Source organism: Montipora foliosa, chromosome 8 (genome assembly GCF_036669935.1).
Source record: "Montipora foliosa isolate CH-2021 chromosome 8, ASM3666993v2, whole genome shotgun sequence".
NCBI lineage: Eukaryota > Metazoa > Cnidaria > Anthozoa > Scleractinia > Acroporidae > Montipora > Montipora foliosa.
In genome coordinates, this window is record NC_090876.1 from 46,831,896 (window position 1) to 46,846,895 (window position 15,000).

The window sequence follows — 15,000 nt, forward strand, 5'->3', positions numbered from 1 at the left end:
GGGACCAAGAGAGTGAAGATAATGGAAAAACATCGTCTGACTCGTCTTGATGTTTACTCTCCGTGCAGGATTTGCTATGGCTCGTTCGTTGTCTGTCCCCCTTCTCCGGTTCCCTAAGGACCATTTGGACAAGTATGACTGGCCGGGGTTCACGCTATACTGATCGACGTAAACTATAGCTTTTCTATATTTTAACCGCAAAGGTTTGATATTATTTGCTTACAGAATAAGCATTGGTGTGTAGATCTAGAGATGCAAATCAAGCGCGAGTGGGATGGTGACAGTTTTTCCACCCAAAGGACCAAGAGAAAATTAAAGAGACAGAGAGGAAGTCTCCCAGTCAGACCTTAGCACACGTCAGTTCTAATTAAGTTATTTTTAGATGTCTGTTTCCCCAGACGTCCGCAAAGACTGAGAATTCAAAATGGCATTCCCTGTGGAATTGCGGTTTGTTGACGGAAACGTTTAGCGCATTAGATCATATCCACATGTATTTTGCGCTATATAAGTAATAAATTATTATTATTATTATTATTATTATTATTATTATTATTATTTATTATTAAACCGTGATAAGGTCGAAACAAACAACCTTCAAGAGCGCACTGTCTTATCAATGCTTACGCACTTTCAAATATGCGCAAGTCTGTTTGAATGAAAAACATTTTAATAAATTTCCATTAAATGGCATTCACAAAATACATACAGAGGTCTATATACAAATCATAGCGCGACACAAAATGTGTCACATAAAACATTACTGCCTTTGTTGGAGACTTAATTTCGCGACAAATATCGCGCATTTTACGGTTGGTTACGTGTCCGTGGTGACATTCACCAGCCGTTCATGCGTTTGATCGTACGAACCCCGCCCTCTCATCACCAGTCTCTGCTCCTCTTCTTGAAGTTGACCGCTGACTATGACGACGCACTCGTATTCAATATTGTGCCTGCAACGTTAAAGTATAATAATTGAACTCACTTAGCTCACAATAAGTCAAAGAGGGTACCGGGTAAGTCAATGAATGTCAATTTGCCACTTTAGCTGGAAAATGGAAAACTTGAACGTGATTATTTAATGAAATTTGGCCGAGATTGAAGGCCAATCAGAGATACACATGAACTTGAACTTACTTTGCTGTGAAGGTAACTTTAAGTGTAGTCTTTGTTTGGGATACAAGGGTTGTTTTAGCCTCGAGGAATCCTTCCGTTGGCGACACGTCAAAGACTTGCTGACTGACCAATGGATAACGAGGGTCTGTAAAGTGAACGATTGTGAAGATGAGCAATTAAAAGATCACCCTGTCAACCAAAAAACTTTAATCGCCTTCTACAGGAGCCCATGACTATGAGCGAACAACAGCCCTATATTCCTGTGACGGCGTTTTCACAGACTCATTTATTTTTAGATTGAATTTCCCGCGAATGAGACTCCCGCAAGGGACTGATGACCAATCACAAGAAACTAACATGACATCAGAGCGTCACCGAACCGGAACTGCCTTTGTTTTATGGCGGAAAAGGTAGCCTAAATAGATAGTGATATAGCGTCAGTATGGGAGTTGCTCGCTCCTGTATTCTACAGGAAAGATTCCGTTGTCCCTTAGTGGTCCTATTCAAGATGGAAGTTTTCAGGCGTTCATTTCGCGGCTGCTAAAGTAGCAATCATAACTGCGCTGATCATTACTCGTCGCTGCAATCAACAAGCAGGAACTTTACGATCCACGGCGCGGCGACGCCAAGGAGAAGTCGACCACACAACATCATATAATGAGAAATACAGTTGATCATTAAAGGAAATTTCTTTTCTGTTTTCCGCAAATCGGCAGGAGCTTTTACAAGCTTCGAAACCCATCCAACGAAATTAGTTTGTGTACAGTCTTGCTAGTTTGTAGAAGAAAAAAACTGAAATATTGACCACGCAAAAGTTTCTTAAGCCAGCGTTAGCTTGCAATTTAAGATAACGTTTTCAATGACGTCGCATCGTAGATCTATCATCGTCATCGTCATCATCGTGTCGTCGTCGTGTTCGCCGCTGCCATGGTCGTAATCTTCGTCATCGTCTTCGTCGTTGTCGTCATCGACATCATCTCTTAGTTAAGCAAACTCTAAATATGCCTCACAAAAAAAACACGTAATCACTTAAAATCGAGAGAGCAGAATCCCCCACTCTTCTTATGATTTCTTAGCACATCTCATTGCCACATCGTTACCTTTCTTGGCGATCCAAGCCGAGGCGGAATGTGAACGATTGTACAACGTTATGTGCAATTCGACTGGCTGACCAACCAGGCACGTTTCAAAATCCACCACATCTCGAGACAGACGGAGAGTTGGAACAGCGATTGATGCCATGAGTGGAATTAACTGAAAAACCAACAAGCAGACATCATTAGCAAAGAAATGAAAACGAATACGGACTGTCAAAAACCTCTTCCCTCAAGATTAGCCCACAAACAACAGGAAAGGTAGTCCGTCATATCTACAATTAAGTCACCTTTTCACCGTGCGACCTAAGCTAGGAGAGTGGAAAACTAGAAATCGATGCAATAAGGTCATTGAACCTGTGTATCATTATTTGAAAATTCCACTTTCAGGTTTTGCTTGAAGATCAGTATCCTGTCGTCATCATCTGTGGCCGTGAGAAGCGTTCCATCCTCTTGTTCCTGCTCGAAAGGTATCTCGTTCACTTTGTGTACGAGTTCATGTGACAGGCAGAACCCCACCTTCAACTGAAAGAAAATTATGAAAACAGGCGGTTAATGACAAAGATTTTAAAATTAAAGATGACCTCAAAAACTTGTGAGGAGTCTACGAGAGTCTCATTCTAGCGTGTGCAACTTTTTTGCTCCTGCCACATTTTTCAACTGTGATCTATTACTGAACAGCCGCACCGCAACATGGCATCTATTTGTTAAATGGACTCTAACAAAGCATCCCGTTCACCTCAATTGTTTTAGCGGGCTTCACCGTAAGGGCACCAGAGGCCTGGGACCTTGAAGCTTTGGCCGATGGCCGTGATTCGGCGGACATGACCTGAAATGGAGGCTTTGTTTCAAACTTCATTGTCAGCGGTGTTTCCGTGGTGTTACAGAGGACAAAGCGATGGACCAGCGGTGATTTTACAACAAGCTAGTAAAGAGAAAAAGGTCATTGTTAGCGCAAGAAAAGTTTCAAACCAGCGATAATTCGCATATTAAACACCATAATGGATTATAGACTTGAATTCAACGAGGCTTTTTGTAAGGTGAAAGCGATTCGAAAAAAATGCTTCAAAATGGAATAGGGTTAAAATTTTCGGGACATGGTTCCAGTTAGTCACACAGGACACCCAACTCACGAAACTACGCGAAGCCCAAACTTCTTAGGAAGACTATTGAAGCACTTTCCTGCAACCGATTTACTCTAAGCCACGAAATCCATTCAAAAGGCTTTAACTAAGCAAAACAATGGGCCTTAATCACACGGCTGCCATGTTGAGTCCCGAGGGATTGAAAAGTTTTGTATTGCGCCATCGTAACTCGTTTTCAAACATTTCAATTCGAGGCTCGGGCTACGAAATCTACTGTCTATGACCAATATGGCCGCCGCGCGAATAAGGCCCATATTACTAACCAGATCAGAGGCCGCTGTAATGAACTCTGTTCCTTTGCCATCCTCCGTTTCCAAAGAAAGTCTGTTGGGTCAGCGTGAAAAAAATGGGAACTCAGTTCAGTTTTTTTTTAAATTGGATATCTCGGGAGCCGATCAAAAGATAGAGTTTGGCTTTAGTCCTGTTCCGGGACTCCCTCTTACCCCGCCCTGAAAATGGGCCTGGAACCCAGGCGGGAAAAGAGAGAGTCCTGTATTACTTGCAGGCGCATGCTCGGAATTATTACATTAGATACCATGGTGGACATGTAAATAAAGGATCGCGAAATTTGGAAACATGGAAACTCCGACAAAAAATCGTATGATGTGTGTGATCTGCGGTGTCAGGAAAATAACATCGAAATTTTGGCTTGTCGTGACCAAACGAGAAGAAAAAACCCCGAATGCAGTGATGTTTTAAAAGTATTGCCGAATAAATGTTACGACTGAGAATGGATCACAACACATCAACTTCTGTTGCAAGAAGAACTTTGCAGGCGATTGTATCAAAGGTAGACAACTCTTAGGCAAAGTGGATGGGACAGGAAGACTTACTCTCCAACTTTTGAACAAACGTTTTGTTAAGAAATAAAAACACATTTCTCGGTTTGATATTGTATACGTACAGGTTTGGGGAGGTCTTTTTTCGGAAAATATAAAGGTTATAATTAGAAACTAAGCGCAATGATATTTAAGCTTCCTTAACTGATAATTTGCACGATAAAATTAAATTTAAGATATTTACCTAGACACGTAAGGAAAGCCGTTATACAGATATCACAATCAGCCACATTGGTAACGATCGATAAAATTTTTACGTAGAATGTCGCCAAATTTCGAGCCCCTTGATTTGTTATAACAGTAAATTACGCCAAAACTTACAATGCTGGATCGATTTTGGCGGTCATATCAACACGGAAGGGTCTTATCTCCACACCATGCAGTCGATGTACACATCCAGGAATCTTCAGGACCTAGAGAACAAACGGGGAACTAGTAACACAAAACGTACCCTTGTGATCATGGGCACAGTGCAAGCCAACTACGAATTTGAGGCTCTAGTTCGTAGTCTTAGGTTTGTCCACTTCGTTCAGAAAAAAAGGAGCTTCCAATATGAAGACAACAATAGACGATGGCTACGAAGGACAATTTCTTGCGCGCTTATGGTATCATAAAGTAATTATCCCAAGTCGTTGATAAAGGTGTAGTCTACGACACTTCCTCCATGTTGTGCTCTACACACGCGGAGCATTCAGAGTAATTATCAAATGTTGGTTTTTGATGCACAAGAAAAACTGGAATCCGAGGGAATGCCTCCTTACGTAGAATAACGAACCAATTCACGCAAGCTAAATATGGCGTCGATCTAGTCCCGAAATCCATTCAGGGGCAGACCAGCGAAAGGCGAGTGATCTCACCAATGCGTAGTCTGCAAGAAGGCTCTTCCGTTGAAATAGCGAGCGGTCGAAATACAGGTGGCTTGGTTGGTACAAACTAGTAACCAAGCCCCTATATTTCGACCGCGCGCCGTTAGATGTCTGTTTGATGGTAATTAATATTGGTTTGTCGTTTTATTCAATTTTTACCTTGTTAATTGTTGCAACTCTGTTTGCATAATGAACTCTTAATAAAGACCTTTATTACAATTATTATTATTATTATTATTATTATTTTTAACGGAAGAGCCTGCTTGCAGGCTAACCAATGTATCAAGCCTGTTCCCATTTTTTACTAAACGCTCTCGTTGCTGTAGCCGCCGTCTCTTTAAAAGATCTTTCAAAAATGTGTGAGCAGAAACCTCATTACCTGATCATCTAAGCTCATGTAAGCGGCAACGTATCCGGTACACTGTTCCCCAGAGGGCTTTTCTGTGTAAGGATGAAACGACACTTTGGCACAGGAGTGGCTTCTTGCAGGAATTATCTGGAAAAAAAGTTATGGCCTTGATGAAAGGGCTGTTTGTATGCAGGGAGGAATATTATTGCACCAGAAAGATCGTAGAACGCGAAACAACTCAGTTCCGCAAAGTATATATGAAGAAATTCCCGTTGGAGTTATGGTTTATTATCGTTAAAACGACGTTGCTGAACCCCCCCGGCGCCTCCACGTTGCTTTTCTAGTCTCTAGTGCTAGGAGCTTCCAAGTGGAAGTGGGTTAACTAGCTACTTTCAGCTTAGCTCTCAGCAAGGAAGACCCTATCACTAGGAAAAAACAACTTTTACACCCTGAATAAAAAAAATGCTACTAGGATGCTCCCCCCTCTAGGATCTTCCCCCCCCCCCCCCCCCATGTAAATAGCCCTTTAACTCAACCATTTGTTGTGTAACGAAAGAAGGCCAAACACGCCATGAGGAGACTGATTGGAAGATTATTTCACAACAGATGATCGAACGGCTGGGAGGTTGTGTAGAAGTCCTAAAATAGCAGTAAGGAAGGCAAAGCGGTGGGGGAAAAGTGTGAGGACTGGTGGAGAATGCCAATTTTACTTAGAGCCTTGTCGTCACGACATAACCAACTAGTTATTGGATATGGTTTTCTTATGCTAATGGCATGGGGAATCTTCTCAAACCCCTTAATACTTTTTCTGATGATCAAATGTTATATTCTCATAGCTCGTTTGTCTGACCAGACAAGTGACCTTTAAGAGAAATTTCATGTTCATCACTGATGGGACTGGAATGACTAACCTGTTGCCTTGGTGTTGCATCAAAAGGTCTACTTGAGCATGTTCCATCGTGTTCCCTGAGCTTTACTTGTATAAAGGGTGTCTCCTCGGCTTTATAAGAATCCTCTTCTTTAACAGCTGGGACAACTTCGTCGCCATCCTTAAACACCGGAAGAGGTTGCCCAACATATCCAAAAGCTGGGTGTCCTGTGGTTGAATGTGGTAGGACTCCCAGTCCAAGCGAATGTCTGCAATAGAAAAACGGAAAAGGTGTTTTAAAAACTGCATCGTATGAGAATCAGGGCGACCCAAAGTGACGACATCATAATTTTATAGTGGGGATGCCGCTTGTGTTATTTAGCTGTTTGAATGGCTTCAATGACAGACTCTGATCGCATATCATTTAGCTGTAAGCAGCTGAGACTCCACTTTCATTTTCCACCTACACCTTCTCTGTATCGCTTTATTCAGAATCGCTGTCACTGCAAATCCGAGTCACAAAAATGTTCCGACCTTCAAAGTAACTTCCTTTCATAAAAATTCACTCACCAAAGGGACTTGTGTTGTTAATCCTGAGCGATCGCTGTACTGACGGAGCTCCGGAGACGTGTGTTCCAAACCTAATCAACGACAAGAACAATCACAGAGGATGTCAGTCTGCTCAGCGGAAAAAGTTTCCCAAGACCGGGCTTAGAATGACTCAGCTAAAAAAGCTATCTTTGTCTTGACAAGTACGAAAAGTTAAACTTTATTTCTTTAGATAAGGACGGTACATAGGAGCCCATCATACTGGGCCTCGGAGTTAACCCTTTCTCGAGCAGAGTTATTAATAAAACGCCTCTCGAGGGGGTTTTGAGGTTAAAAGCCCAATTAAAACAAAGCCATGACAGTAATATTACTTTACTTCATATAACCCAACAAACACTTTCACTCTAATTAACCAATGACATGGCCTCTTTGAAATAAGAACGAAGAATGAAAAAAACTTGAACTCTGTGTCAGCAAATGAGAACCTCACCGGAGAATCGGTGCTTGGTCTTTCACCATTTGCAAATTGAGGGGACAGCCAACGACATCCATCTTGACGGGAATATTCACTGGTTCCAGGCCTTCTATCTGAAACCATGAAAATCAGAGGGCAATAGCTAAATTTCAAATAAAAATTACCCAGAAACCAAAATGGCCCCTATTAAGGGCCAATGGATCGAGCAATCTTGGGCATGCCAAAGACAATATCTCGTCTATTTCGCAAATCTCCAATTTAGTGTTGCAATATCTCAGTCACCTCGCCAGCACCTATATAACTATGTTATGTTTACCTTGCAAACCAGAAAGTCCCTGTACTCCCCCCACATATCACTGTAACCAGTTATTTCAATCACTTGATATCCGAATGGTAACAATTCGCCCGAAGCTGGACTCGGCACAAAGGCTGCACCTCTTCCGTCGCGCAAAATAGATCGACAGTAATCTGAAATACAAACACAAACAGCACCGTTAGTACTGAAGATCAGGTAGGAGATCCTGACTTCAAATTCTGGTCGGACCGACGCTTGGCATCTTAAAACAGCTGAGAACACAGTGCTGCCTTTGTAATGACATCCGCCAATGGCCATGACTCTCTTTTTTTTTTCAGGAAAGTAAAAAAAGCAAATGTTTTATTTATAGTGAAAGTGTAGTTTGCCATCAAGCTAGTTCACAGGCTCCCCACTTTTAATAATCTAAACGAAACAATTCAAACTTAACAGAGTCATGATTAAGGACCCCGACCAGCAGAAGGCAACCAGTTGGCTGTTTACAAAATGGGGTTCGTAACCTAAAATTGCCTTTTGCCGATAACACACTCTGACCTGCATGAGCTTTCGTGGTGGTCTTGCTGATGGGATCGGCAATATTTGGAGTTCGACCCAATATTCGTCCCCTGCGGATAAATGACAAGAATTCAAGACCAATCGGTCACAAATTTGCATATTTCGTGGGTAAAAACAATTGGGAGCTTAAGCACGCGCGTTTTTAAGACGCGGACGGCAACCGGAAGAGAAAATTTCGCGTGCCAGGACAGTGATGTCTCCCAGATTTTTGTATTAATCATCTCTTAATGGAGAAAGATACATAGCAATGTAAATGTGGTTGTGAGAAAGCCAGTTATAAGGGAAAATAACTCACTTCCGGTTGCCGTCCGCGTCTCAAAAACGTGCGTGCTTAAGCTCCCTAATATTAGCTTTGCCATTTCAAACTTGAAATGGCTCTCTATTGGTAGTTTTAAAAAGCGGTATAAAGATCATCTCCTCAAATGTCAGTCATAGTTTTGCATTCCCAACTGAATTTCATTCTGTAATCATATCTATTATTGTTTTCTGACATTTCTGTAAGTAATTTTTAATGTAACATCTCCATTCCATTTTCATAACACTTCTTGCCTTATGAATTAGTTTAGTCTTAATTATTATTTGTCTCCTTCGTTCCATTCTTTAGTTGTAAGTAAGCAGCAGCCAACTCGAAAGCTTTGCTACTTTGGCTGTTGCACACTAATTCATAAACTGTGAGTACAACTATATACCTTCTATTATATTGTTTTCTATAGTTTCTTTTTCTTCTTCTTTCTTATTCTTCTTGAATAGTGTGAATAAAGGTTGTTGTTGTTGTTGTTGTTGCACGCTCTGCACGTGCGCTTTTCACTTTTGACCATTTTTTTTTTGTTCATATTCCTGTCAGCGTTTTCACAGACCGATTAATGAGTGTTTTCACTTACGTGATCAGTAACCTTGTTTTTCCACCGAAACAAAAGAAGACGTTTGAATGATAATTGAGCTCAATTCCCGGAGAATTAGTTGGGTACACTAACATGGCCGCCGTTCCATTGTTTAGGTACACCAACATTGCCGCTGTGACGTCAAGTGAAAGACACTAATAACAATAGTGAAATGTACGACTTCTGGTGGACGAACAAGAGGAGCTGATGAGAGATCTTTTGTTTTCGTCCACCAACATGGCGGCGATGACGTCACGTGAAAACCACCTATGGGAAGGGGCTCGAAGGAAGTGTATACAAAATGCTGGGTACTCACTGAACTTCAAATATCAACACAATGACCGTTTTCTAAACGACGACCACGAACACGAGAAGCGCCTCAAGTCACGCACAAAAAAGGCTATTACTGTCCTTCTGCTTTTGTCCTAGTGCCCTTAAAGGGCCTACAACCTCAAGAAATCCTCTACACTTGTCTAACACGAATTCATTGATCGAGGATCAAATTACCCAAGCACTCACACATTTCTTCTTTTTTTTCATCGACGTGTTTACAAGGCAGCTCAGGTTACCCTAGCGCTAGGGTAACCCTAGCTGCCTTGTAAACGCTCTGCTAGGGACAACTCGCCTACCCGGGTCAACTTTTAGCGGTTTCCATTGTCTTTGCGACGCTGCCGGTTAGCAAGCACACAAAGAATTGTCCCGGGCGGTAGGGTAACCCTACCTGTGCAATTTTGCTTGTAAACCCGGGCTATCTTTGACCCTCCTGCTAGGGTAACCCTAGCAGTAGGGTTACCCTACCTGCTTGTAAACAGGGCCTACTATCACTAGTGTTGACACTACTCTTGCGTCAACTCTGTGGTGTTTTGAATCCCTCAGGGATAGAACTTAATTTAACACTAGTGTTGACTCCCTAATGCGATCGCAACCAATGTTGTACCCAATTCATATCTCTCGGGGTTAAGATTCTTTGTGTATCGCATTTGCATGATAATGTAGCATTCACATTAATTTAAATGATATGGTAATACCTGGAACAAAACGTTTTATTTCCAAAGGGTTTGAAATCACGTCTCGAAATTCATTTCGTGATTACTTTTGTTTTCCTTTGCTTCGCCTAGTAATTGTTTTAAACACCTTACGCCATATTCTTAACTCTCAGCCAATCAGAGGTTAAGGTAATTGGGCCAAGTTCGCGAGCATTTTCCCGCCGGATGCATGTAAAATCTCTTTGCTTTGCAATGTGATTGGCTCGTTTGACAGTATGCGTCTCTTGTGATTGGCTGAAGGAATTACTTTCCTTATTGTTTTGTAGCGTTCAGTTCAATTGAAACCCGACGACAAAAGCCCAAGCTTAAGACATAAAGAATTTATAAAAAATATCGATCATACCTCTTGCTTTGGGGTGCACCTGACAAAGAGAAGTGAAAAAAATAAAAGTAAAGAAACCAAAAGGGGAAAAGAAACAAAAGCGTGAACGATGCGTTTGGACCACAAATGCTTTGGCTATGCAGTGTGTTCCATTGGTGTTTTTGAGGTGCATTATCCAATGATGTGAGAATTAAGTTTAAATCAAGAGAAAAACACGGCGTCAGATATCTAGACGCCCAGCCAGGCCATACGGCCACGGACGAGTATATTTCAGTCAAATTACAATAAAGAAATAAAAATTAAAGAATCATTGCATGTGCACCGGGAAATGTCTTATCGCCCAGTGTCAGTTTCGACCTTAAAGGTCCTTTCGAAACGTTCACAAAAATTGAGCGTGCTTCTCATTTCCATTTCTCAACCTAAAGTGGTCCTGACTCAATAATCAAAGCACCCTAACCACATTCTTACCGTCTGGTGGCGTTGGTGGTTTCGCTGCTCGAAAGTAATTCAGTTCTACACTGAAGCGAGCTCGTATTGCTGAGGTGTTTGTCAGGACAAGGGTCGCGCGAGGACAACTGGCCAGCGGTACTGTTTCGAAATCGAGAAGAAGATCGCGGTCATCAAGTGAAGTTTCCTTGATTTCTTCAGGTCTGTCAGGAACAAAAACAAGGTATCTGGGATACTGAATTTCTATACTACATACTCTTTGTGAATATACATTCAAATGCGCTCTGTGCAATGCCTAATAGGAAAGAAAACATGAAAAACGAGTTGAAAAAAGGTCGAATTACCACCGTAAAAGATTGGATGGTCGACCTTTCGGGCGTTAGCCCTTCGTAAAAGCGAATTCAGAGCTATTCGCTGTTTCACTCCCCTATCGACGTAGCTTCACAGTTTCGCTAGAAAATAACCCCTTCATTGATATTCAATGGGAAAGACCGTGATAGCGGAGACAAGGGACGCTCTCGATTTAACAGAACTGACCAGCCAGACCGGGCATTTGGAAGGATTAACTCTACAACGCCTTCAAATTGACCCACTTCGAGGATGATACTTACTCCTCCAGAAAAATGTGAGGTATTATCATGCAAGTATTCCTTCAACTTGTTGCATTTCCTTCGCAAACTGACGGGTCTGGGTGGGCCACTTCTGCCAAAAGGAAAGCGCCCTCGGTCTGTGGCTCTTGAAGAACAATGTGTCGATTATTGAATGTCCCACGAGGTTTGCAGAACTAGCGTTCCGCAAGGATGGGCTTTCTTACGACAAACCTCCACTCCATCCAAAGCTTGCAAGTTTTTTGTTTCTCACTGGCCGCGCCATTTTGAATATTAAACAGTGAGCTCTTTCGGTTGCTCCAGTGCTATTCGAGTCTCAATAATGGGGAACCGTAAAACGTCACAATTATTCAAGATGGCGGCGCCCGCGAAATTTGAAAGTGGAAAAAATCATTTCGTATTCTCAAACAAACATTTGATCGTAACACTTTTCAAGAAAGGTCGACAGGGCTTACCGCACGTCAACCAAAAACGGTCGAAGTGTTCTAATGGGAAACTACAACCGTCTGAACCTAAATTGAATGGTTGATCTCAATAGGACACAACCTGGGTGTCTCATTGAAATCTGTAATTACCGCTTACCTCTCAAGATCGAATATCTTTGGAGTTTCGAACGTAACACCCAGTCCCTGTACATCAGCAGCGATTGAAAGCCACAATGGGTCCTGCATTCGCTCTACCTCACAGCAAGCGATTAAATCTCTGACGGGTCCCTGTGGCACAATTTGCTCAAGTTAAATGATTTCCAATGTGACAAAATATCTGAAGTTACAGGAACTACTTTTTACAATTTTAAATAACGACATTTCAAAGAGATTTTCCGGTATTCTCTACTTGCACAAATTCCATAATACACCTCTTTCACCCCCCCCCCCCCAAAATTTTGCGTAATCATTGTTTGGATGTTCTCCTGGGACATGAACATGTCCCAAGGAAAATCGAAAACGATGCCTATGCAAAAATTCTTTGGGGGGGGGGGGAGGGGGTAAAAGAGGTGTATTATGGGATTTGTGCAAGTAGAGAATACCTGGCTAAAATTTACATATACAGCTGATTATACAACGTACTTTTAGCGTATACTGCTCGTTTCCTGGAGGATTGATAAGAATACAATGAGCTTAGGCTAATGAAGCAAACTATGTAAAGAAAGATCCCCAATTTACAGTAAAGGGTTTTTCTTTTGCTGAGCCCGGGATTCCGTTTCATTGCTTTGGAGAGGGAGGGATTTCCATTGGATTTCCGTTGGAATTAATGACAAATATTACACTGAAACGCGATAACCTGGGCTGCTAGAACAGGACGGTATAAATCTCCGAACGAGGACTTAATAGTCACACCTCAAATTTATCAGGCTCGCTTTTCCGAGCTACCTTACGCTACATTTCACACGGTACCGGACGAATTTTCTACCGGTTGAAAATTCGTGCATTTAGGGGTTTCGTTCATGCGGAACCACGCTAAACGTGCGAAAACCGCCGTTTAAGAATTTGAACGCTAAAGTCGGGAAATATTTTTTTCAACCGGTAGAAAATTCGTCTGGTACCGTGTGAATGTAGTCTTATTCAGCCACGCCCAATATTTCATTAAGTTTAATGCTTAACGGGATAATAAGTTCTTAACATAGGTTGATAAATGAAGAAAAGCATTCCTCTAAGCCTCTATGTCCCATGTACTTCAAAGTGTTGGAACAAAATCTCGGCAAGACAAATGACACAAGGCTAAGAGTCGAAACAGCGGCAGCATTCCCCTTACAGCAAGTAGTGGAGCCAACACTTTATAACATGTCTTCATCCTCATTTGTCATATCTTCATTTACTCTCGGATTACAGAGTAAGTCAGTTGTTAAGGCTAGTAACTCGGAGCATATCCCCTCCCCACAATGCTACAGTACGCAGGACAGCGGGAACTCCATGCCCCACCCTTTGAAAATATTGTTTGGCATCTTTCAAGCCCCACAGGGTTATAAACATTGAAGGGTTTTGAGACACGGTCTTCGGATTATAGTCCTCGTAAGCGAAGACTAGAGCAACGCTCGTGTTACCTTTTTGTGGCCTGTAAATGTCAGCTTGATTGACATCTCTTTTCTCGGATCCAGGTACCCTTGATTGGGCTCAAACGTGAGAATATAGTCTCCTTCAAGCAACTGATGATCAATGAAAACACAAAAAAAATTAAAGATCAATGAGGAAGGCAATGAAATCTCTCATGGTTTCCGGGACCAATTCGGAGATTGGATGTTAGAACTTTCATTAAAGTCGAACTCAACTGACTTCGTGCAACTCAAAATGATACGTAGAAATTCAATTCAATTCAATTCAATTCAAGTCCACAGGAGACCGTACTCGGCAACCGTTTATTCATGAAAACAATAACAGACGCACGTAAAGGCCTGCGGTTGAAAGAGTTGCAAGAAACACGCTTCACCTGTTTCCACTTGAAGTGAGCTCTAATCAGTGACTGATTGTAAAGAACCACTTCTCGGTTGACAGGGACAGCTAGATACACCTTCTCAATGTACATGTCGCAAGACAACATGCAAACCAGTGGCCTCTGTACCTCACAAAACACTGATAAGTAGCTACAGGGAAGAAAAAAAAAACAATCAATTCCAGCTGGTGGCAAAAACCATGAAAATATAACCTCAATTTATTGAAGTAAAAAACAACCATAACGACAAATTACGCTTCGGTGTAGTCACGACGCCATAAGGGAGTTTCAGAAGCAACAACAACGGTACGAGCAGCACGCGTACATGAACCTTTCATTCTCACATGCCCAATTTATTTTTGGGATAGTTCGTCCGCGGCCATGGACTGCGTCCATCGCTCTTGTCCATCGGCCGCGTCCATCGACCACAACCATCGAAATACAGGTCGTATAATTACTCGGGCCCCGTAGGGGCTCGAGTTATAAAAGACGTTAGATTTCAGTTTTTTTTTTTTCCTGTGCAGCAAAATGCACAATAGGAAAACGTGGCCGTGTTTGATTGGGCAATGCACAATAGAAAGCACGTGGCGGTGTTTTGATTGGGTAATGCACAATAGAAGCCACGTGGCGCTGTTTACTTTGTTTATTTAAAGCAAACACGTAATCCAAGATCATGAAGAGCTCTGTGATGCGTTGTTTGGATTACTGAAGATCGGCATTGCGTTGGCTTAATCGATTTCTTCTTGGGGCGCTCAAAGCACATACAAAGAATGGCATACGCTTTTCGCGGTAGACCCACATTAAAAGATGTCAAGCGTCAGCTTCGAAACGGGTCGTTCCGCGAACTGAATGAAACAAGAATATACTCGAATGTAACTGAAATGGACGCAACTATTGAAAGTGATACAAGTCAAAACACTAATTCTTTAATAAGCAGCGGGTACCTTATTGAGAACTACTCTAAAGATGACAGCGACAAAGAAAATAACTCCACAAACAAATGGACGCTACATTGGAATCTTCTGAAGACAAAGTAAAAACATTTGCACAGCGAACAAATGGCCTCACGCTGGTACCATTTTCACCGCGAACAAATAGCCTCC

At 42.0% G+C, this 15,000-nt stretch overlaps 1 protein-coding gene across 1 annotated transcript in view; it reads right to left on the reverse strand.

The window, feature by feature from the left end:
• Positions 1-652: 652 nt before the first annotated feature.
• Positions 653-15,000, reverse strand: part of LOC138013075 (deleted in lung and esophageal cancer protein 1-like) — a 42,470-nt gene continuing 28,122 nt past the window's right edge. The window contains 19 exon segments of the mRNA XM_068860032.1: positions 653-950; positions 1,135-1,258; positions 2,214-2,367; positions 2,565-2,732; positions 2,947-3,132; positions 3,616-3,676; positions 4,513-4,604; positions 5,437-5,553; positions 6,318-6,481; positions 6,484-6,543; positions 6,845-6,915; positions 7,314-7,411; positions 7,615-7,766; positions 8,146-8,216; positions 10,437-10,455; positions 10,884-11,065; positions 12,053-12,183; positions 13,512-13,613; positions 13,895-14,048. Of these exon segments, the coding sequence (XP_068716133.1) occupies positions 815-950; positions 1,135-1,258; positions 2,214-2,367; positions 2,565-2,732; positions 2,947-3,132; positions 3,616-3,676; positions 4,513-4,604; positions 5,437-5,553; positions 6,318-6,481; positions 6,484-6,543; positions 6,845-6,915; positions 7,314-7,411; positions 7,615-7,766; positions 8,146-8,216; positions 10,437-10,455; positions 10,884-11,065; positions 12,053-12,183; positions 13,512-13,613; positions 13,895-14,048 (2,242 nt within the window). The 3' untranslated portion in view covers positions 653-814.